The sequence below is a fragment of the Thamnophis sirtalis genome, unplaced genomic scaffold, assembly GCF_051295495.1.
Source record: "Thamnophis sirtalis isolate CommonGarterSnake01/CBP01778 unplaced genomic scaffold, rThaSir2_p1.2 scaffold_1, whole genome shotgun sequence".
Classification (NCBI taxonomy): Eukaryota; Metazoa; Chordata; class Lepidosauria; order Squamata; family Natricidae; genus Thamnophis; species Thamnophis sirtalis.
Window position 1 is genome coordinate 124,361,074 of NW_028261381.1, and position 25,177 is coordinate 124,386,250.

A 25,177-nucleotide genomic window follows, 5' to 3' on the forward strand; every position below is an offset into this window, starting at 1 on the left:
AGCAGCTACCGGTAAATTTCAAAAATAAAAATAGATACCAATAATGTTTTTGAATATTTATTTCAAAGAAAAACAGTAAACTAGCGGTGTATTCAATGAAATACTTCACTCACCTCATGATGCTGATGTCCCGCTGTGATGATGATGTCCCGTGCAGCCGCGGGAGCGATGTCCCGCCTCCTATGACACACGGCACAGTGATTCCTATCATTGGATCACTGTACCAGAGGAGGTGGGACATCGCTATGTGGCTGCTTGCCATAACAAGGAGGAGGTGGGACATCGTTGCAGAGCGGCAGGAGGGGGAGGAAGGGGAATCGTAAGACAGCCCTGCATTACATTAGAACGTGAGGAGGGGGGATGGTGCGGTGCGCGCTGCGCGGCAAACTGACACAGAGGGAGGGGAAACTCACAGGGGCACTGGGCCATTCACAAGTGTCACCCAGTGGCATGGCCCCGCCCCTTTTTCTCCTCCATTTCAGGCAAATTTTTCACTGACTCGAGTATAAGCCGAGGCGGCTTTTTTCAGCCCAAAAAGTGGGCTGAAAAACTAGGCTTATACTCGAGTATATACAGTAATGATCATGGGAACAGGTACCAAAATAGTTTTAAAATTTATTTATGGTTGACTATTGAGCATTAGAACTACATATTGAAGGTGGAGTTCCATGATGGATTCTGAATTGGGGATGGGGCAAATTTAGAACTGCATGCCCATTTTGTTTGAATTAATCAGAACCCTGATCTTCTTTGGGTACAGACTGAATTGGAGCATCACAGATATTTTATTCGTATATAAAATGTTTTACTGCAAGAAGAATGCTTGCTTTGTGCTTTAGACATGTTAGGACAGAAAAATAAATCTAGGCCCACAAATTATTTCTGAAAAGTACAGTAGTCAATTCCTGCAATCACTATTCTTGCATAGTGAGATATTTTATATGTTAAAGTTTAACATTAGGTATCATAATTACTGACCAGACCATAAACAAAATGTTTATTTTAAGAAGTTATTTCCCAATGTTAAAAAATATTTCTTTACCTTTTTTGATGTATATTTATTTACAAAACTCTTATTTTTCATTCAGATGTTTATTACACTCAGACATTTTCATTTATTGTTCAGTTTTCACTTTATCGTTCAATATTTATTGTTCGCTATTCATTTAAAACCTGTCAGTACCAGAATAAATAAATATTGCTTTGAGTGGTGATACTCATATTCCATATATTTTGCATTATCTTTAAATTTTATATAAAAATCCAAATATGGTTTTCAAAGCTTCTGTTTCATTGATGACCAAATTTCCATCTATCGTATTCAGGGGAAAAAAACCTGCTGAGATTTTTCTCTCTTGCAAGTAGGTGATGATAATAACACTAGTAATGTTTTCAATTTCTTTCATGTCATTACAGTATAAAACTTTATCACCAAAACCAAATGACTTTTCTCTTATCATTCCTTGTTACACTGAATTCATAATCTATCTGCTGAACATCGAAGAAAGACAGGACAGGGGACAGATCACACCACTGCCATCCAGTACTATTTGTTCATGCTGAGAAACAAAAGGTCAAACACAATCAAGAATGACTTGCTCAACAGATGTCTCTCCATTAGTTACCTTAATCCCAGAACCACAGTGTTAGTGTTTCATGCAGACCTGGAGTTAGTAAAATACTACACTTGAATAAAATGTAGTGGTAATTTGTCAGTGTGAATTTCTCTTTTGTTTAATAGTAAAAATAAGGGCAGTCAGGAAAGTTTGCATACAACAAGGTTACAAGCTTAGTGCTTTAGTAACAGATTAATAAAACAGAGGGTTTTTTTTAGACACTTTGTCTTACCTTCTGATAAACAGAACTGACATTTAATGATCTAAAGAGGGGAAATAAATGAAATAATCATCAGGAATTCAAATTATTTGTACAGATAGGCCTTGAGAGCCACTCATATTCTTAAGTGATTACTGTTTTATTAGTAACTGAAAAATGCAGTATCTTTATAGAAGATTTGAAAAAAATGTAATTTATTGGTGAAAATGACAATGTAGCAACATATTTTAACAGGATAACAGTGGTGATATTGTTTCTGGTGTACCGACCAAGACTAGAAATGTTTTTTCTTAAAAACAATGTAGATCAATTAGGCTTATGGATCAGTCCCTATATGTAGAAATCTTAAGTATTCAGAAACATTCACAAATAATATAAATATGAAAAGTTTTATTATAGAGTATAAAGTGAAAAATTTTAATGGCTTTGATTTTTAGAGAAAGAATAAAATTTCATTGTTTGAGATGCTATACATACACACACATACACACTCTCATACACACATATACATACATGGTTACCTGTAAATACTGCATTTTAGGTATCATTTAACCAACAAAACCTTTATTTTTATTATATTCTTACCAGTTTCAGGGGGCAAATGGTGGCAGGATGCTGGGCAGAAGACCTGAGATGCATAATCCTCAAACGTTGAAGGATCTAGGTGGTGTTGAATAATTGTTTGGAGATACCGAGCCCTTTCCTCATAGCTTGTTGAATTCAAATGTTAAGGAGAATTTACATTTTAAAGCAAAGAAAATTCAGTCTTAATCAGTGATATTTTTGGTTTTTTAAAAATGGATTTATGTACAAAGTATTTTACAATTGAACTGTAAATCCTTATTTCTCAATCTCCAGAAGCTAAAGGATCAAATAAAAGAAACATTTTGTTTTAAGATTTGTATACATAGTACTCCACTGACACACTATGCTTATTTTATAGCTTTCGAACTAAAATTGATAGTCTCTCAACATCTACTGATCATTCCGTTTACAAGTCCTGATTGTGTTAATTTAAGCTCTACTTTTGAATAAGCATTTTATTTTCAAATTAGGTCTGAGTTTCTCTTGAATTCTTTTAAAATGATCACACAGTTTTATAACCACTCTCTTGATGCTACTCCAAAGTTTTTGGAAGAGCAAAGCCATATCTTTGTGTGATCACAGTCATAGAATGTGATAATAAAAGTGATAACAATGAAAGTCCAATGGCTTTGGTAGGATGTGGGGTTTATTTATTAGATTTCTAATCCCAGCTTTATTACTTTGGAAATAACTCAAGGCAGAGAACATACATAACACTATTTCCTCCTATTTTCCACACAACAACCAAAATTTGGCTCAAAACCATTCAGCTGGCTTTCATGCCTAAGGTGGAACTAGAACTCACAGTCTACTGGTTTCTAGGCTAGCACTTTAACTACTGTACCGATATGACTCATAATTTCTTTCATCTAGCTAAAATAAATGGTTCAGAAAGCTGGGTTATATTTCATATTCAGTAATCCAAATCAAAAGCCACCAATTTTGAAAATAACTTTCAGACAAATGTTCTGGTAAGTGATCCCACAAACTGATGACCTGAGGCACCCTACAATCAGTTGAGGTGACCAAATCCAATTTGTCCAAATTTTGACAAGCCACATATATATTTCTGCATTACACAGCAGTTTTCAGATAAAATATAGCATATACAAGTATAACCAAACCTCTTTCAAACTACCTTGGGTGCCTGCATCTTAGCTTATAAAAAAGTTTTATTTTAAAGTCACCATCCTCTCAAAATAGGATTTGACACTGAAATTCTGTACATATTTCCTTATACGTTAGTAGCAGATGAGTGCAAGATTTCAGTTTAAATATAAATAAGAAAACAAACTTTCAAAACCAATCCAGAATGAAAGCATGTAATGAATTTCATTTGTAAATGCAAATTAAAATATTTTGCATAAGGGAAAAAAAAATCCAATAGCATCCCTGAACACTGATTAAGAAAGTAAGATCCCAAGCATGTCAAAAGAAAAGCACCGTCTTCGTTCTTTGCCTTTGTCCTACATCCTCCTCTTTCTGAAATTATTGACAAGAGGCTGGTACCTTGAAGTGCTGCTTTTGAAGAACCCTCTCCAGGCTGCTTGTTCCAGAGGCCCTGATTTTATTGTTAGCAGAGAGAAAGCGAGAAAAAGAGAGAATATTTCCAGTGTTCATGAAAGCAGCTATGGAAATGGCTGTCAAAATGTAAAACAGCAGGCAGCAACATACAATTATCAAGAAAAAAAATATCATGCTGCTTTGGTGTTATAGGCTGCTTTATTGAGCTTAGAATCAGTTCTCATGCAACTTGCAAAAGTTGTCTTGCTATATTCATTGGATCAGGAAATCTTTGCCAGTCTGTATTTTATTTTATTTTGTATGCAAAATGATGCTTAACATCACTCAAATTTATTCTTCTAATAAAACAAAATTATTTGTAGGCCTGTTTTAAAATGTGCAAGTGAAACAAATGAAAAGTCAACAGTGGAATTTTCATTGGAAAATAAATTCTACTTGCTCTAAACGGTTAGATGCTAATGTATTCCACTGAAGGATATTAGAATCCCATTCCTGTTGATTTTGAGATCTTTTGCTAGAACACAGAACCACTCTTCTTAAATCTACCTACGTCAAGAAAAGAAAGAGTGTTGCAAAGACTCACACGTTATATTCAAAGTACCTTCTACAATCAAACTTCAATAGACCTGCCCATCCATCCATTTCTCTTTTCTCCTGGTGACATAAAGTAAACATGCATGAGAAATTGTCATCTACTTTGTGTCTGGAATATGACACAGAAGTATTTTAATTGCTTATTCTTTTGCAAACCAAAGAATGTCTGCTATGGATTGTCATTTCATTTTTCCTGGCTTTTTCTTAAATTTTTCATCTCAAAATACAAAACTCATTCCTTGTCTTTGGGACCTTCAAAAACTAAACGTACACATTCCTAAACCACAACCTCAGGGCTGCATTCATTTTTCAGTTACAGTCAACCAATTGATGTTTATCAATGTATCTTCAATCCTGTAAAATACTTTTTTTTAATATCCTTATATCATCGACCACAGAAAAACAGCCAAATATCTCTTCATTATCCTCTCTCCTGCATGAAATGAATAATTCCAAGCTCTTACCTGTAAAATAGTCTTCATTTTTGATATATTTCCTTTTTATTTTTGCTTTTATTACCTCAGTTGCAAAACATTATTTCTTCAAATAATTTATTAGAAATGGGGAAATAACAATTTACTTTCCTTTTCCTTTTGAGGTATTACTGTTTTATCCATCACTAATAATATAGACTAGCAAAGATTTCTCTCATGATTGCAAATGAAAATTTAAAGAACAATAAATACTGAACCCTCCACCTTAACCTTTATATTCAAATAATTAGCTGGATTCTGCAGTGATCGTTACTTTAATTATATATAGAACATGTGCATAGAGAAAAGTGCTTTGAATCAGAAAAGGCAATAATAAACCTGATTACTATATTTATATGTTGCTTTGGCTCAACTGTCTCTATAAAATTAGACTGCAAATCATTTTTTCCCTTGAAATAATCACAACTAATAGCATAAGTAGTAGAACAAGGAGAAATAGAACACCTCCTTGTTGTGGAGCTTCTTAGGTTGTGGGACATACACGGGATTAAGCCTTAACACAGAAGAGTAATATAGTACTGTTTTTAAGAGGCAGTATATAAGTGGTAGAGGATGAAACTGATGGTTGAAGTCTAAATAATACTACATATCTCACAACTTGTTGAAAAGCATTTTTTCCATTGGGGGAGATTCACAGCTGCTGAATTTTCTGCAGTTAATAGAGTCCTTTGATTCACAGCAGTGCCCCTTGCACAAAAAATACTGGCCTTTGTGTATTACCAGAAACTAATTTTCTATTTGGCTGAAAAGGGAAAAATTGGGTTATTGCTTCTCCCTCCTACGGAGCTTTTCATTATGCCTGATGCACTCAACTTCTAAGCTCTTCTGAGAAAAAAAATAACTGAAGAGGCAAGAGGTAGAAAAATGAGCTTGTTAGCACATTAGAAGTGAAGTATCTTGGTGGGCCCCAGAAATTCCCAGTGGTGTGTTAACTTATCACTCTATGCATGCTGGCACTGATAGTCTCCCAATTGAGCACTCTCTTTTCGCACCAAAGGTGCTGCCAGGAAGCAAAGGCTGAAGGCCCACAGGAGAACAGCCTGCTATCAAAACAAGCTGTTTTTAAAAGTCTGTTTGAATGGGTACAATGCTTTATGAAAAGCAGGGTGGAGACACCTACCTGCTTTCAAAATGTTCCTGTTTCAGAGGTCTCTAAATGAAACCTTTTTAAGGTTTATTTTATTATATATAGGGTGCATAGATCCAGAGAGGACAAAAGTGAAGCAAAGTTTGTTTTCAATGCTTGCAGTTTGAGTAAAGAGGCTGCAAAGATAAATCATCATGAGAACTGCTACTATTGAAGGATAGCATTATCTTTTCTTACAAAGACGAAGGCACAGAAAATAACAAAATAGAAATTGTCCTTCCGATTCCAGAAGAAATGGGGGAAAATCTGTGAGTCCTGATCATTCTGTATGGCTTGTCTTTAATCATATGAGAAAAGCTCAGTTGACAGACCAAATAGCACTTTTTTAAAACCATATTATGGTAGCCAAAGTTGATGTAACTGTATTCCATACTCTTCTCATTTCATACTATTATTAGAATATATACCTATTAACTACAAAAACAATCTGTTATGAAGTCTTCTTGATGAAAGATATGTTTTTGGAAATATATTTGCAGGCTATATCTACTTTACAAAAGCCTCTTTATATACTGATATAGATGGGATAGTTAGAAAATAGCTACAGATGTTAAATCCTGTTAACAGTTTTAATAAGAGATTGTTAGTAGTAATAGCCATAATCATAGATTCAAAGAAGATAAAAGTTAAGCATGAAAGCTTTCAGGAAGAGATCAGCTAAACAACTTCTAAATGCTGCCTATATAATACTTGGCCATACCTAAAATTCTGGCAACAGAATGTCAGTACTAGAGGCTACCTGTCTTTTTCATTACCAAGGAAAATTTTCTTTTCCTTCTTCACCTAGATGGCCCAGCAAAGCCCCATTAAAGCCCATGGGAAATTTAATTCCTTTCTATTGTCTGTGCTTGGCCTAGGAAAGAGACAGAGGAGACACTATCATCTATAATAGATAGAACAAACAACGTAAAAGGAAAAAAAATCTAGGTGAGTTATAGGTTTTAGACGTAAAAACTGAAATTAGAAAAAGAAAATATATGAGGAACAGTTAAGGGAACTAGGTATGTCTATTCTAATGAAGAGAAGAATTAGGGATGACATGATTGCTGTCTTCCAGTACACAAGGCACTGTGACAGAGGTGTGTGGTTGATTTACTCTCCAAAGCTCCTGTGGGCAGGACAAGAAGTAATGAGTGGAGGTTGATTAAAGAGAGATCCAATCTGGAACAAAGGTGAAACTTCCTGACAGTGAGAATTAATGAATGGAATAGCTGGTCTCCTGGAGTAGTTGGTGTACCATCGCTGGGAGTTTTCAAGTAAAAATTGGACAACCATTTGCCCAGGTTAATATAAAGTGTCCTGCCATAGGCAGGGATTTGGATTAGAAGATCTCCAAAGTGCCTTCCAGCCCTGGGATTCTATGATGCTGGGAGTTTTTACTTCAGCTAAATAAATCCAAGTATCCTATTTTTACTGAACATGCACACTGACAGACTTCATGAAGAAAAATAAATATAGAAATTTTACAGTGCACAATTACTTAAGGGCTATCTGTATCTAAATGTGCAGTAATTTGATTACATTTCTATTTAATATTGCAATGATCAAGAATACAAAATAGTGATTTTATTATCAGAGAAAGCAGTAATTTTGCACAGCAAACCATCATTTAAGACTGTGTCACAGTATCTTTGATAAGCTGCATATTGGTTTAAGCTAATGCATTATATGCCTCTAGGGAATGGCAGGTCAAGAGACTGGATTTTAACATCAAAAACCATCCATTAATCTTGACTTAAATATAATTTACCCCTGTGGTAAGCGGAAGAATGGGTATTCAATGAATTACTATTATGAAATATAGCAGTAATATATTTTCCCAGTAATATAAGCAGAAATTTTAGTTTGAACTCTTATACATTCTAATCAATCAAGTGCATGAGTGGCTTGGTTTTACTTTGTTTTTATGTTAACTGAAAAAAACTGAAGAGAATCACAGAATTGTGCCCATGCAACTCTATCCCATCAATTCCAACTTACTTTTTAAAGTATTATTATGCCATCCTATGCTTATCTACTTTAATGTGAAAGACAAAGAAGTGAGAAACTTTGTGGAATACTATATTTAAGATCAACTTGTCATAATGTTACCTAAATTATGGGAAATCAAAAGCAAATGCACGGGCACAAATTGACAAATGTTTTGTGCTAGTTTTATTTTAAAACGAACACAAGATTTTGTCTAGGGAGCTTGGAATCTGTTAAGGGTTCCCTTACATGGCTTTACTATTACCGTAGTTGATTAATGGCTACTGCTTATTCTTATTTATTTTGGGGATCTTTTTATTATTTTAATGGTGTAAAAATTGTTTTGTTTTATTGTTAGAATGGTTAACTGCCCAGAAACACTTGGTTAAGCTGGGTGGTTATAAAATTTAATTAATTTAATTAAACAAACAAACAAACAAACATGTTAAATCACACTACCAATACAAATTTAAAATAAACAACTAATAAGAGTAAATTATTAAGGAAGTCATATGAATACCATATGACCCTTGCATTATTATCTAAAGATCTATGCACATGAATATATACCAATTATATTATTTTCCTTCATATGCTGTTTTCTAAATTCACATCTCTCTGAGGATTTCACCAGCTCCATTCAAAGAATACCACTTTTTTGGTCTTACAAATCCTTTTGATTCATTCACTCTTGCTTCAAGCAGCTGCTTTGCAATTCAATGCTCATTCATTATCTCTATATGACCAAATCATCCATGTCAATGTACTAGTCACAACACCCTTTCATTCTTGACTCAATCTCTTTCTCCACTCATTCCCTTCCCTGCTTTTACCCAACTTCTTAAACAACCAATTTCCATTATATATACTTTACTGTTTCCCCTGGCACACACAACTCTCAAATGAGGGCAGAAGTATGATTCTTAAGCAAACATTCGTTTGTTGCAACTGACCAGATATTAACCACAAAATTAACTATTGGCTCTCTTTTTTGCCATTTTGAAATAGATGCTTTATTTTCCTGCCAAACAACTATCTTTGTCTTAACTCTATTAACATTAAATTCATACTCCCCACTGCATTGGACTATCTGTCTAACATTTGCTGCAAACCACTCAGATTGTCAGCTAACAACATGGCACTGGCTGCACTCACATCCATGGTATTCTCAAACAATGCACCACTAATACCATTACAAGCATTCCTTATATATTAATTGAAAAATGCATTAAACAAATAGACATTTCATGTCCTTCTCTTACTTCTTACTCAATGTTAAATGAATTGCTCAGCATCCCATTTATTCACTACATCAGAGGTGGTATTCTGCTGGTTCATTCCGCTCACATGTCATCACAGACGCTCTGCACATGTGCACATGCTCCCGGTTCCGAACCGATAGCGAAGGTAAGAGTATTTCATGCCTCCACTATATGCTTTATTTCCATCATACATACATCATACATCTTATTCCATTCCCAACTCCATGATTTATGCAAAACACTCCCATATTCAGTTGCTCTAAATCTACAATTATACTATAATTGCATACACATTCATGTATGTGTAGATGGCATGACCTGCTCAGGAACAAAACACTGATTTATCCTGGGTCAAGCATAAAGCTGTCCTGCATTTCCCAAATTTTACTCATTATCAGCTCTTGAACCACTTCAATAAGAGTTCTGCCAAACATCTTTTCAGGCAGATTTAGCAAACTAATTCCCCTGCAATTTCTTCATTCACTTTTGTCATAGTTCTCTTTGGGTAAAATAACAATTATTTTAATGGTCAAGCTCAGAAATCTTTGCCAATATTGAACAAGAACTCTGTAAGCAGTTCAGATTCATACTCTACCATTTCATCAGTCATAAGCAATCTTACTATTTTTTTTTACATTCTCATAATATTTATAACTTCGTATACTCATTTTATAGAACTCTCTTATCACATTCACTGGAGCATAATATGTGACAACTACGAGCTTTTATGAAACCTGAAATAATTTGTCAAAACATACAATACATACTTTCTGGCATAAAGTTTAGCTCTTCCATTCATAATTAAATATTTACTCTTATTCCATGTATGCGTTCATCAATTCCATTCCATACGATCAGAGACCTTTTGATTTCATAAACAATGTTTTCATTCAATTTATATATCATGTTCCTTTACTATTATGTTATCTTCCATATGCTATGATTGGCAACAGATGGACCCATAAATATTGATCTCTACTTCCTACCTTCAATCAACCAGTTTTTATTTAATTTATTTTCCTTCATTACTTAAAACACTTATCAGAAAATCCTTTTTACTCAATGTAGGTAAAATACTTTAAGACAATCCATATGTTCCTATTGTGACTAGGTAATGGTTTTGTGTGTCATCACCCAAAGAAAAAACACATTTATCCAATTTTGGGTAATTTATCCAGGTTTGGGAAGCACTGCTTTTGTATAATGATTTTTAATAAGAGAGAGACAAGACAAGATCACCCAACATAGTAACGTGCTTTCTCTGTTAATGTTAAAAATACAATACTTGTCAGTCCTGTCACATTTTACCACTAAGACACAATACTTGTCACTTCTGGCACATTTTACAACAACTGCACCCTTATTTTATTTTAAGCATGCTCCTGCTAGTATCCTTAGTCTAAGTAAAGAGCATCTGACAATTCAGGATACAGTTACCCGTATGCCACAAACTGTGAAATATATGCAGCATACTGATTGGATATTGTTTAAAAGCAAACTAAGTCCATGAAATTCCAAGAAGCTCTTTATATTTGTTGACAGAATAACGGTTTTCTCTGAAAAAAGATTCACTGAAATTGTTTTATAATTTGCCAGGCAGCTACAATCTGACTCATGTATAATAACAACAAATTGAACTTTCCTACACATTGTAAATTATACTGACCAACCCAAAAAGGCTGCAATGGATGTAGAATTTTGTGCAGACCATTTTCAGTTCTGATTGCCTAAACAAATTATTATAGTAAATATGATATATTAATTGGTGAATAATGTAGTTCTGGTAAAAAATGAAGCTGACCCTACAACCTTATGTCAGCAGACTTCTAGAAAAATTTCCTGCTTTTCACGATCAATTATACTCATGATCAAATACACTCCCTTAAAAAAATGAAAAATCAAATACACTACCTTAATTTTTTTTTGCCTTGATGCAGCTGAAAATCTGAAAATCGGAAGTTAACAGATTTTATTTGGGTTGCAATAGTGATGAATCTTTGGACAAATAATTTGACTCCAGGATCGGAAAGTTCAGACAGGTTTTAGGGTAAAATATGTACCAGAATGCTCAATCCACAAAATGTCTACATCTACACTGATGAGCAGCTATAATCAGGGAGAGGTGGTCCCTCAGATAATCCAACCCCATGCCATTGAACGTTTTAAAAGGCAAAATAGCACCTTGAATTGGACCTGGAAGCGAACTGATAACCAGTGGAGCCCATGGAGCACAGATGTAACAAGTACTGTTCCAGGGGCAGGCAATTGTCCATGTTGTTGCATTTGGCAGCAGCTGAAGCTTCCACATAGTCTTCAAGGCAGCCCATGTTTAGCGTATTGCAGAAATCCAAATGGGAGGTGATTAGGATATGAGTGACAGTGAGCAGATCTCCCCAATCCAGGAATAGGTGCAACTGTGCACTACATGAAGCTGTGCAAAGATCCTCCTAGACATGATAGCCTGCTCTTCAAAGCAGGAGCTGTGAGTACGGGAGGATCCCCAGTTTGTCCATCGGATCTGTCTGAGGCAGTGCCACTCTACTTGGCACCAAAAATGGCATAGTCCGAGAATAGGAAAGCTCCAAAACTCAACACCATTCAGTCTTGCCAGGATTTGGCTGAAGCCTGTTGTTCCCCATCCAGATATGTCCCAGGTACTGGGATAAGATATTTTCAAAATGTTATGGCTCTCAAGTTCAAATACTGCTTAAGAACAAACTAACTTTAGTTAGTTTGTCTAAGCCATAACAAACTAACTTTACTATTAAAAGCTCTATCTGTTGACTCAGAGGGATATCTACTTAGGAGCTTAGGAGACAATCCTGATCCCTGAATATCTGGCTTAGAGAGAATGGACAATAAAGAAGGCTTAGAAAAAATCATAAAATTAAGACCTGGCCAGGATATTAATATTTTTATCTGAACAGCACAGTGTATATCATGGGTGTCAAACTCGCAGCATTATGTTGCTGACATGTGACAAATTGTGATGATTTTCCCTGGGCGGAACTGGGTTGGGCATAGCCCATGGGCCACCAGTTTGACACTACTGGTGTATATAAATAGAAAAGAGCAACAGAAAGAGAGTGGTTACTGAAACTATCGTTTATGCATGGTATCATAAAGGAGCATCTGATGGGGCACTGGGTTGATATTGATAATGTTCAAGCAGCCATGTTGCAGAATTCTGGTAGACAAATTATCCCAAACAGATGTGGATGCTTTTCCTCAGAATGATGCTATAACTTTGGTAAATATCAATGGCAAATTATAACTAGCCACCACCTATACAAGGCTCTAGAAACTGACACATTTCTGTCAGTAGACTATATTTTGGGAAATGAATGTTGCTAAAGGCAGACAATTGAATTATTCTGAATGCCAGAGAGCCATTCTGACAATCATCCAACTCTTCTGTACCTTAAAAAGTAATAAAATATTCTAAATCATCAAAGAAAAGAAGATTATTCATCATTCATTCATATTCAAGGAAGTCACTGTAAATAGGACTTTGGGGTTTCTGCTGCCAAAATATCTACTTTCTGTATATAAAGGCACACCAACTCAGTACAGTACAGGATATGATCTCAATGTAGTGCATATAAAGCTGCAGATTGATTTTCCTGAGTGCTTTATACTGTTTAATTACATCTCTATGTAGAGCTGAAAAAAATTACCTATGTTTATATATAAACTGTGTTGCTTTTGATGTTGTGTTTATTGCCCATAGCAATGTGGGCAATAAAGTTTTTGCATATGGTCCAGGTAAAGCCCGAAAGCATTGCAAGTTAAGTACTGCTTCAGTTCATTGTTTACACTGGAATTTTTTCTTCCCATGGAATGTAAGTAAAACGTAGTGTTTGTCCAATAAATGGTAAATACTAAAAAAAAAAACAAAAAAAAAACCCACCTCCAACTCTCATTTTTATGTATTTTATCAATCTGGATTTCTATTGTTTCACGAAGGCAGTATAGATACTAAAGGCTAGAAACATTAAGAATACTTACCAATATCTTTCCCTTTCTCTTCTAGTACATTAAAATATCCTATATATTTCTTTGAAGACTAATGGAATTTATTTTCTGAATTTTGAAAAATAGGAATATTCAATCTGATTCATAGGATTAAAATAAATGTTTTAGTTACATAGGTCAGCCTCCCTCAAGCTGTATAAGACTACAATTACCACCAAGGAAACTAAAGTGAAGAAAAAGATGGGGAAGACTGATTTACTGCTATCCAAGTGTTCTAAATTATATTTTTGCTCATGGATCTGTATAGATTATAGCAGATTGTATATCTTCACAGATTTAATTAGAAATTCTTACACTAAAATTTGTTCAACCCAGAGACTTGATAACTCCTGACCTTTTATATTGCCATTCCTATATATGATGATTATTATAGTTTTTTTTTAAAAAAAAACCAGGCAACTGTTTATTATTACAAGCTGATAATATTATAGAGAAAGAATCTTAATAAATCAGCACAGTGTTTTTCACATCACTCTTTTGAGCACCAATTTGAAAAGCAACACTTCTCTCCCCCTCCTTTAAAAGCTGTCAAGCTGTTCAGAGTAGTTTGCAATATGACAATAGTACTATTGTGAACTGTGCCTGGGTTTCCTTCCCACCGTGAGTTAAAATGGGCAGTTCCTGTTGCCTATGATTGGTGTCCAGTGAAACAATACAGAGCCAGTTTTTATCAGCTTCTCACTACAAATGTAAAGCGAAGGAACCCAAGCCTCCATATCATGCAGAACCATATGCCAACCCTGCTGGTTTATCACTAAGAATCAAGATCCATCATGTCTTCTGTGAAATTTCACCTCACATACCTTCTGTGAAATGCAGGGTTTTGCTGAAAATTGAACCTTTTCACAACAGCAAGAACAGATGGATAGGAACTGTGGCTTGGCAACAGGGTTTTTTTAAAAAAATCCATACTAGTAATAAGTAGACACACTCTAAATGAAATGGATAATGTATGACCTTTATCCCATTTCTTTAAAAAAAAGAACACATTCACATTGTCATAATGTCAGCTTTTTAAAAAAAATAATTCAAGATTTTATTCTACTAGAGGTAGTATTAAGAGAAGATTCTGTATAAACCCTTCTTTACTTCGCTTATGTCTTAACTAAACATTATATATATATATATGTGTGTGTGTGTGTGTGTGTGTGTGTATAAATATAAACTCACTCTCCTCTCTCTCTCTCTCTCTCTCTCTCTCTCTCTCTCTCTCTCTCTCTCTCTCTCTCTCTATATATATATATATATATATATATATATATATATATATATATACACACACATACATACATTGATTTTAGCAATTTTTCATAAAATAAGTACATTTTCTCCAAAGTAAAAACAAAATTGATCTCACAAAAGTCACATCTTGTGTATTTAAATCATTAAAATAAAAAACATTAATGGAAAAAATAGATAAGTATACTCCATCATATTAATTTCATTTATGTTTTATCCCTTCACAAATTTGTCAATCCCTTTTTAAACAGAAAGAGCAGAATTTTGTTTGTTTAGAGGAATTCATTCAGTTACCTGTTAAATTATCCCTAACTAGATCTCTATGTTTAGTGCAAATAATCACAGATTAGAAGAGTTAGCAGAAAAGGTGATATGACATATTTTCAGTATGATCCTTAGGACATACAGATGCATAATGTAAAAAAACCCCTTTTAAATCTCTGAAATGAAGATGTGTAAACAACCTACCAGTATATTCCAAATTTTAAGAGAAAAGTTTAAAATTAATCACAGTTTTCTATTGAATTTAAAATCAAAGATATTTAAAGTGATGCTTTGGAATTACTCATTACTTCCCTCACCATAAAGATACAACCAAACATACTCTTTCAACGTCTAATTAATAAATGATTGATAACAAGCTTAAACTGCATTCGCAACCCAATTGTTAGGCAAAATATTGCCTACCCATGCTCCCTGGTGCTGTATTTTATCTCTAATTTCATGATCAAGCCTATAAATTGGTTTCAATCGACAAAAAAGGACCATCAAGTATCTACCATGACAATACAAGATGCTTACAAGAAAATGCACTTTAGAAACAAGTAAGAAAAGAAGACAAATGAAGGAAAGGTACCAACGTCTGAAAGACAGTCATCAATACTGACAGATTACTGTAATTTTGGCTGTCAGAACAATTGATTTAGGCAGCATATGCCAATCAATACACTTGTAATTTACTGAACAACATTTGATATACAGTTAACCAAGACATGTTGCAGTCCCAGACTATTTTTAATGGTCACAAATTTCACAATATGTGCTTTGGAATCTCAGCACTATTTATTGAGTGGAATTTAGCTGACATTGCTATATAATTATTATCATATAATTAAGTAAAATTGTTAGAATTTTGATATTTAAAGATTCATTGTTGTCGCCTATACTATGTATTACGATCTTCCAGATATTTGCTAAAAAGATCTTTTAGATAAGTGTTAATTTAAAATGCGTATTTTTGACCTCTTATAAAACCTTAAAATTAAAATTGTATTTAATTACCATAATCAGGTATAGATTTTAAACTAGGTACATATAATTAAATCTAACTTCATCAAATAAAATACCAGTTTCAACTCCATGGGAAATGTCCAAAAGAGCCTGACTTACCTTAACATATTACACTATGTCCAACCAAGCATCCTCTATTAAAAATAATAATTAAAATACTAACCAAACAATAAAATAACACAAACCTGTTCACTAGAAATAATTATGTCTAATAAAGAAATGAATATCATTGACAAGAGATGCAAAGACTAGCTCAAAAGTAGCAGCTCACTACTACAATTAATGAAATTTAACAGAAATATATGACAACAGCATTTATATAACATATGTGAAATGAGTGTCCTTTGCTATTGATTTTGAAAATTATTTATGGATTGGTTTGTAGTCAAAAAATGTTTCTTCACGTAATTTAAAGATGAATAAGTTTAGAACAATATATTTTTACAAATAATTTTAAATGTTTAGAAGTCATTCAAAATAAAGTATTTTAAATCAAGTTAACTTTGTTTTCACTTGGAGACCACTTCTGGATCATGAGCATAAGGCTGAAAAAAAATATGAAATTCTGAGTTTGGATTTTTCTGATTAGCTGGGTTTTATGGTAATAGAAATGGCTAGTATATATTGAAAATTTGAAACTGTATTTATTATTTTATTCTATTGTGCTATAGTAAATCAATTCTTTTCTTTCTTTTTTGCCTTTTCCTTAAACTTTTTCTTTTTCCCTTTTTCGTCCCTTACTTTCCCACTATTTTCATTTTTTCTTTGTATTTTATATTTTGATAAACTAATAAAAATTTGGATAAATAAAATAAAATAATCAAGTTGGAGCCAAATCTTTCTATCATCTCATTTTATTCTTGCAATTTATGTTAATCAATATTATCTTAAGATTGATCAAAACTGAATATATGGAAACCCCGGATATAAATCAAACAATACAGTCCTAGGCATGATTATTTGAAAGCAAATTACTTTATGCTCAGCTGAACTTGTTTTTGAGTATTTTCTTTTTGTTAAAGGATACAAATTTTGGTATAATGGAATGAGCGATTTCAGAGCTCTGCTAGCATTTATAGCTGTTGCTCGAACCATAATAGGAAGAATTTTTCCATTCACAATAGCGCCATCAAATAATGGACCAAAGAATGGGACCTGAATTCAAAAAGTTGAGAAATTCAGCCATTAAATTAGTAGTTTCTACAACAATTAGCAATCAGCTTTAACCTCTCATTAATCATAAATTATTTAAAATACTGCTTCTTGATGACAATATGACCATCTGAACATTTTCAAAAAGAGAGAATTCTTTCTATATTAATGCCTGCTTCAATAATTACTTATATTCAAATTTATTTTAAACTTAATCTGATATACGCAATAATATCACACAAAAAAAATTCTCTTAAAGGCTAAAGTATAAGAAAGGCTGTAGAGGTTGCAAATTTAATGTGGGGTATTGTTGTTTATGAAAAAAATATAAATAGTTTGTGGACACCTTAACATACAATTAATTGTTGAATGCAATTAATATCAAAATATAAGTATATGTTTAAAAGAGATAATGGTAATTTATGCATGTATAAAAGGCCATCCATATCTTACTATAACTTACAATAATAAAAACAATTAAAACACAGAATATACCCTGTTTCCCTGAAAATAAGACCTTCCTAGATAAAAGGAAGGCGGGGCCTGATGTCGCTACAACTTGACATGCAATCTTGGGGCTCCAGGATTGCTGTCAAATCTCTGTTGCTGGATGGTTCTTTTTGGACCTAAACCGTCCTGAAGAGACAGTGATAGAGAAGGGCATGTCTTACTGATCTCAGGGACATCAGAAAGTCCCTGACTGATCCAGGAGAAAGCTTTTTTTGCCAGCTACAAGAAAAGCATCCATTTTAAGCTGCATAAGGTTGGGACAGACCCCTGTGCAGGAGAGTGTGTCGGAATTGGTGAGATAAACTTTACTATTTACTATGAGAGAAGATAATACCCAAAAGACTTAAAGTAAATTAAAATTGAAGACAGAAGAGAGCAAGTGGGGGATTAAGCCTGTATTAAAATTAGAGTGTTATCTTTCTTTTTTTAACTCCATTTTTATTGGATGGAACTTTCTTCCTTTTTCTAACATTTGGGTGGATTTTACCTTTTAAGCATTTTTTTCCCCTTAAACCTCATAACAAAGAGAAGGGTAAAAGCAGAAGAAAATGAAGTAACACTGCCATCTAGAGGCTGGAGGCTTGGAAACACTAATTCCTTTGATCATTTGACTGATATGTTATGTGTTAAAGTCCTAGATTTTGTTTACTGAAAGGAATAGTGGGAAGAGCACGAGTTGTTTATACAGGTGTTCTTTTGGAATATTATCAGTAGCTGGACTGGAGTAAAGATAAAGCTTGGACTTGAAAGACTATAGTAAATTCGTTTGACATTTAGCAATAAGCCTTGGATGTTTTAGTGGCAGTGTTTACAACTTGGAAAAATGGTGCAACAGGAAGAAGAAAAAGAATTTTGCAAAAAAATATGCTAGGAATCCAAAAAAGCTAATAGGTACAGAAAACATTGAAAAGAATCTTGGGATTATAGAGCAAAGAGTAGAAAAAATGGGAGGAAGAACCAAGAATATCCATAAAACGATGATGAAATTTGAGGATAGAATTCAAAAAATTGCAGAAAAACATGAACAAAGGAATAAGAAAACTGTTGATATATGAGACGTTGATGAACTGGAACTCTATCTTAGACCTTAAAACATGGAAGAAGAAAGGGGAGAAAATTTGGCAGAGATAAAGAGAATACCTTTGGCAGAAGCACCAGTGATAACCAAAGACAAGCTGATGAAAAGAACAGATGAAGGGTTTCGAGCCTTTAAAAGATATGCAATGAACAATAAGTTGCTAAGAGAAGGCCACATAAGATTTACTAAGAAAACAACTAGAATACAGATTTTACAAATGGCAAGAGATATTGGATGGCACTATTTCTGGAAGGATACAGGATGACAAAATGAAATATTACAACGAAAATTAAGTTAAACTTAAGTTAAATTTTGAGTATTATGTATAAGATAAAGTAATAATAGTTATAGTTGAATAAATGATTAACAATGATAATAATGTATCTATATATACTAGAGGGATAATATGGAATTTTATATAAACTGCAAGTGAGAATATAAAGATGTAATATCATTGAATGATTCCAGGATGATGTAATGAAATGCCATAATATATAATTTACTTTAAATTTAGCATGCTTCACATAAAAGGGAGGTAATAATAGTTATACTCAATGAATGTTTTATAATCATAATAATTGTATATCTATATATTTGATTGATGATATGAACAATGGAATGTGCTGAAATGAGTAAGTTGACATATGAAATTAGAGAACAAGAAGATAAATAAATTTATAGGATATGGGATTTATCTTATCTGTGGTTAGATTTACAAAAATACACATGGAATTGAAAAATATTAGAGAATGTTACCAAAAATGAATCAGAATAGGGTATATTTTATTATTGGATATATTGAAGATGATGTAATGAACTACGACAATATAAATGAACCCATATTTAGAATATTTTGCTTAAAATGAGGACATAATAGTGAAAGTCAAATAAATGAAGTACTATAATAACAATGTATATAAACGTATTTGACTGACAATATGTCAGTCAATTTATATAAAGTTTAAGTGATGACTATGGAAAGGATGCACAAAAACCTTGTAACCAATCGACACACTGTATGTAATGGAAGATGTTTTTATGTTTTATGTTTTATGTTTTTGTCTGTCTATGTTTGTTTAAAAATAAAAAATAAAACTTTTTATATAAAAGACCTTCCTAGATAATAAGCCCCATCGGGCTTTTGAGTGCATGCGCTAAAATAAGTCCTCCCATGAAAATAAGCCCTCGTCGAAAATATTGCAACACAGCAGCAGTCATGAGTGACTATGCTTGCGGCCTCCCGCACCTCACAAATAATAAGACCTGTCCGAAAATACAGCCAAGGGATCAGGGATCAAAAGAAAATAAGACCCTATCTTATTTTTGGGGAAACACGGTATAATCCAAAGGAAGCTTTGGAAAAAACAACAACCATGAAATAAAAAATTGAAACACCCCGCAAGGGATCTACAATCCATTCTCACTCAGAACTGGAAACAGACCCAAGTTTTAAAGGTTCCTTAAAAAGTGCGGGGGAGGGCTACAACTCTCAGATGGGAAGGTTCCAGATACTACAACAGAGAAAGCTCACTAATATATGCTCTGGTTATCCATAGCTATTGTTGAACTGCAGCTATTTAATTACAAAAACAATACTAGTGCCATTGTTCTATAGCCCAAACAATCTGTTGAAATCTGTGCTGAAGATGAACTCTTCAAGATGTTCAACTCAGGAACAGCACAGCACCTCATCCTCTATTGATGGACATAGCATAAATCATTAGAAGATGCCTTATTTTTTCATATTCTTAATGCTGAGCATATTAATTTTTCACTGAATATATATTTTCAAATTCTATAAAAATGATGTTTTCTTCTGAAATCCATAATATCCTTTGACTAGACAGTGTGAACATCATTTTCTAAACGTCTTAGCTGAATAGGAATAGTTGGAACATACCTCAGGTTTTTTCATAATCTGAATACTGAACATGTAATTTTTCATTGGATATATAACAATAAGTACATCTCCAAATTCTGTAGGAATTATTCCTCTTCGATAGTCTCGAATATGCTCTGACCAGACAATGTGAACTTCATCATTTCCTAAATGCCTAAGCTGAAACAAGAGAAATAACATAGTAGTTCCCAAATGTCTATGGAGATTCTCAGTTGTCCAGGTCATAGTTGTCCCAAAGGTGCTTACTTTCAAAAGGCAACTGGACTTTCTTGTTTTGCTAGAAGACATTGCGCTTTCTCATACAAGAAGCTTCTTCAGTTCTTCATGACTGCAAGGAATATAAATCCTTCCGTTTTCCACCATTCAGTGAGAACTGAAGAAGCTTCTTGGATGAGAAAGCGAAACATCTTCTAGCAAAACAAGAAAGTTCAGCTGCCTTTTGAAAGAAAGCACCTTTAGGATAATAGTTCCTATATAATACATTAATCAAGAAATTCCCAGAAATGAAAGAAACATTCAAGATGGCTACATTGCATATAATATCAAAATGTTTTATCCCAGTCTTTTAAAGAAACATATATTTTATTCATTTTATTTATGTTTTAATATTTGCTTTATGGTTTATTTTATTGTATACTGCCCAGAACAACATGTGTGAGATGGGTGGCTATATAAACTTGATGAATGAATGAATAAATAAATAAATAAATATAGGAAATGATCTTAGTAAACCACCAGACTGTATCCCTAGAATATAATGATGCTACTACAACAGTTACTATTAACAACTATTTTTACTACTTTTCTTTTTATAGTTTATAATTATGTTTAAACGAACAACTTTTTAACATAAGGTTTTTGTTTTGCAATTATTGGTAGACAGAACTGTCATAAACCAATATGATCAGTTAAAAGTATTTCTATAGTTACAGCACCAGGTTACAATTTCTACTAAAGCACTGAAAAGAAATCAAGCACTGGAAAAGCAGAGATATCTGAAATTTCATTAAAAAAAATCGAAATAGTTGAAAACATTCTTCCTTTATAGCCTCATCATGTGTCAGCTTTCATAATAAGTTTACGTTAACTGAATACAAAAGAAATGTGAAATAAATATAACCAGAAGGGACGATCAAATTTAATTTTGATACATTAATGTCATATGCTGTATATGTTACAATACCAGCCAGAGTTAATACTAAGCTGCAGGCTACACTGTGATTTCCAAATGGCAGATCATTCTAAGTGATACCAGGTATAATTGAAGTAATAAACAATAGTAAAAGCAAAGAACACTGGCAAGAAGAATTCAAGTATTTACTTTAAAAAAATTAAGTAAGTTAGTTTTGGAAAGAGAAGACAAGTGAAATAATGCAGGCTCAATTTCCTTTTATTTATCTATTACATTAACCCTTGAACTCTTGCCAAAATTATCACTAATGTGTAGAACCCACTGATCTAAAGAAGAGATGAGGACATTACAATTTTTTGATGGCTAGTTGCTTTTGTTTAGGGTGCTTTTGTTACCCACTTCACTTTTTACCAATCCTAGTTAAATTGTTAACCTTTTTTCTTTAAAAAAAGGGGAAGAGGAAAATGTACTCTCAAAATGGATATATTCAAAGTACCCATAATGCAATTCTCTTTTAGCATAAATAAAGATATGCAGAGCACAGCATAGGAACAAAAAAAGCAAGGAAAAAAAACTAAAGGAGAAAGTAAATACACTCCATATAATTTTTTAAAACATACGTTTATCTTTCTCTTCATTCTAACAGTATATAAAGCAATTGGAAAAAAACATGAAAAATGGACTTTGTAATCATTTTTTTAACAAAAAAATAGCAAATAGATTACACACTTCCTTCTGTGCAAAAAAATAAATGCACCTTTGGTATTGCCTTCTTTGGTAGAGAACCACAAGTAAGTGTTCCTTATAACCGTGTACCAGTGTCAGATATTGGCTGGGAAGAACTTTTTTCCTATTCCTCCATCCAGGTTATTTTCAGCTGTGTGATGATTTAAATGGTTTCAAATCACTTTACATCCGCATGATGGGATTTAGATCTGACCTGGCCACTCCCAAACCCTTAGTTTCCTTTTAGTCATTCCTTGGTGGATTTACTGGAATGCTGAGGATCACTGCCATGTTACAAGATTTTCAGTTGAACTTTGATCTTCTGATAGACGATCACACATTATCCTCAGGCATATACTTTTTCAATGAAGAATTCATAATGGATTTTATTATGGTGAACTGCCCAGGCCCTATTGCAGCAAAGTAAACCATAACATTTCTACTACCATGCTTTGCAATTGGTATCAGATTCTTCTGGTGAAATGCTGCTTTCTTTCTTTCTTTCTTGGCCAAACATATTTTCTAGCCTTACAACTAAATAACTCTGTATTTGTCTTTTGGTCCAGAACAAATTTTCCAGAAGTCCTAGGTATTTATGAGCAAATTTTAGTCTTCCCCTGATGTTCCTTCAGGACAGTTAAGGTTTCCTTCTGAGACATCTCCCATGCAGAGTTTCTTTCTTTTGATAGACTCATACAGCTTTAATATCAATAGTGGTGAGAACTCTCTGTAGGTCACTTTATGACATTAGGGGATTCTTTTCGCATTGTGTGTTCTGTTCTCTGACTGAACCTACTGGGATGGCCTGCCACAGGCAAGTTGTCAGTTGTCTGAAATCTCCATTTGCAGATGTTGTGGACAGTGGAATGATTGACGTCAAATTGTTTGGTTTTTTTTTTTTAAATCCCTTCTCAGACTTACAGGAATTTATACTTTTTTTTGAAAGGTTCAGAGAATTCTTTTGATCTAAGCATGGTGACACTACAAACTTTAACAACAAAGAGCAAATGAAATGTCTGAGGATTAAATGAGATAGGTTCTCCCAGATTTCTCTAAAATGTTCTAATCATCTATACCTGATTCTGATTTTAGATATTTGACATTGTGATAAATATAGGATGCACTTATTTTTTTCTGCATGTAAAAATTGCATTTATTTTTATTTAAATTACACAATTACACAACGGACTACAACATGTAAATGGTGCATGATATTTGGTAGAGATATCCCCCTGAAACCCACAACTTCCTCGCCCAGTTGGCATTCCAGGAAACCAAAGTCCTGGATTTTTTCCAAGTCTTAAGGTGGGTGGAGCCCCTTGTTGGGGGCATCTTTTTATTTTTGTTTTGGTCGGTTTATATAACATCTCATCTTCATTTGTGTTGGGCTTTTTTGTACTGTATTGTGTGCTGCCCAGAGTCAGTTGGAATTGGGTGGTGCCTAAACTGAATTAATTAATTAAATAAATATCATGATCATGCAGATTATCTCTGTGGTATTTTCTGGGGATTTATCTGTGCTCTCAGGGTCACCTCAATCAAAGTGCAATTGGTCCATTTGCATTTGAAAGGCAAAAGCCACTCTTTTGAAGATGGCAAAGTTCACATTTTGGATTGGGAGGACCATTGGTTTGAAAGAAGGGTAAAATAATCCATCTATGTTAGAATGGAACATAGAGGGGGAGGAATAAGACACTACCTATCTCCAGTCTACATTGCAACCCTTGCAGCAGTTCCAAGAAGATTCCACAACCAATTGCACCCTGATTCAAGTGGCTCTGAGGATATAGATAAACCCCCAAGTAACCTCAACAGCTCTTAGAGAGTGCTAATGATTAGATGACTGCAAAGAAATACAATCCTTCCATTCACCCTCATACCACCTTATCCTTGCATCCTACCACCATCCAGTCTCAACTGTCAATACCTGTCCTTCCATTCCCCACCCCCATCAGAACTGATGAAGCTTCTTGGATGTGAAGTGACACATTTTCTTCTTCTTCCTCATAGGAAAAAAAACCAGCCGAATTTCCTTTTGAAGAAAAAAAGCACTTTTGAGATATTTCAGCAAAGGAACCATTCTTTATTTAGAACTGAAATATATCCATTTGCAATGTTTAGGGACTTTCTGATTTCTTTTTCTCACTGACTTATAGTGTGGTGGTAAGGACACCAGTCTTTTTTCTAATACTGGGACTCTGTAATAGTTGCTTAGTTCAACAATAGTAATTTGAATGCTAATCTATCTGGGAACCAATCCCTACACTCTCCCTGCCACCTTAATTTCAAAACATGTTTTTTTAAATTAGGGCCTGAAGAAATAAATTTCAGTTCCCAATTGTGCAGAATATATACCGTGTCTTTTTGCAAATGAAGTTTGTTTAATTGTCTTTACCATGCAGAGCTGCATTCTCTGTCAGGTCTTCTCATAATGCTTCCTTTGTTGAATCTGATAAAATACAATTACTTAAGAGCCACTACCCATTCGGTCTTCTGACTTGTCAAGCACTGCTATAAGGTTACAAGGCTGAATTTGTTGCAAATATGTACCAGGCTGTTCTCAGGCAGAAACACAAACATGTCACCAGCAGTGCATCCCAAACCGACTTCTGTCTTTTAACCTTCACTTTTGTTATTGAAGGAACTACCAATAAAGGTAGTTTCTTTTTTCTCAGTCTCTGAGGTTAGCACACTCCTGACTTAAA

At 33.7% G+C, this 25,177-nt stretch overlaps 1 protein-coding gene across 6 annotated transcripts in view; it reads right to left on the reverse strand.

The window, feature by feature from the left end:
* Window positions 1-25,177, reverse strand: part of RALGAPA1 (Ral GTPase activating protein catalytic subunit alpha 1) — a 130,786-nt gene that overhangs the window by 9,006 nt on the left and 96,603 nt on the right. For 5 of the 6 annotated variants that reach the window (XM_014071096.2, XM_014071097.2, XM_014071098.2 and 2 more), the window contains 3 exons: window positions 20,615-20,773; window positions 17,002-17,129; window positions 2,422-2,546 (listed from right to left, as the gene is read on the reverse strand). In XM_014071096.2, coding sequence (XP_013926571.2) covers window positions 2,422-2,546; window positions 17,002-17,129; window positions 20,615-20,773 — 412 coding nt within the window. Of the gene's footprint in view, window positions 1-1,848; window positions 1,880-2,421; window positions 2,547-17,001; window positions 17,130-20,614; window positions 20,774-25,177 lie in introns of those variants that run through there. The other variant, XM_014071099.2, reaches the window with a different exon arrangement.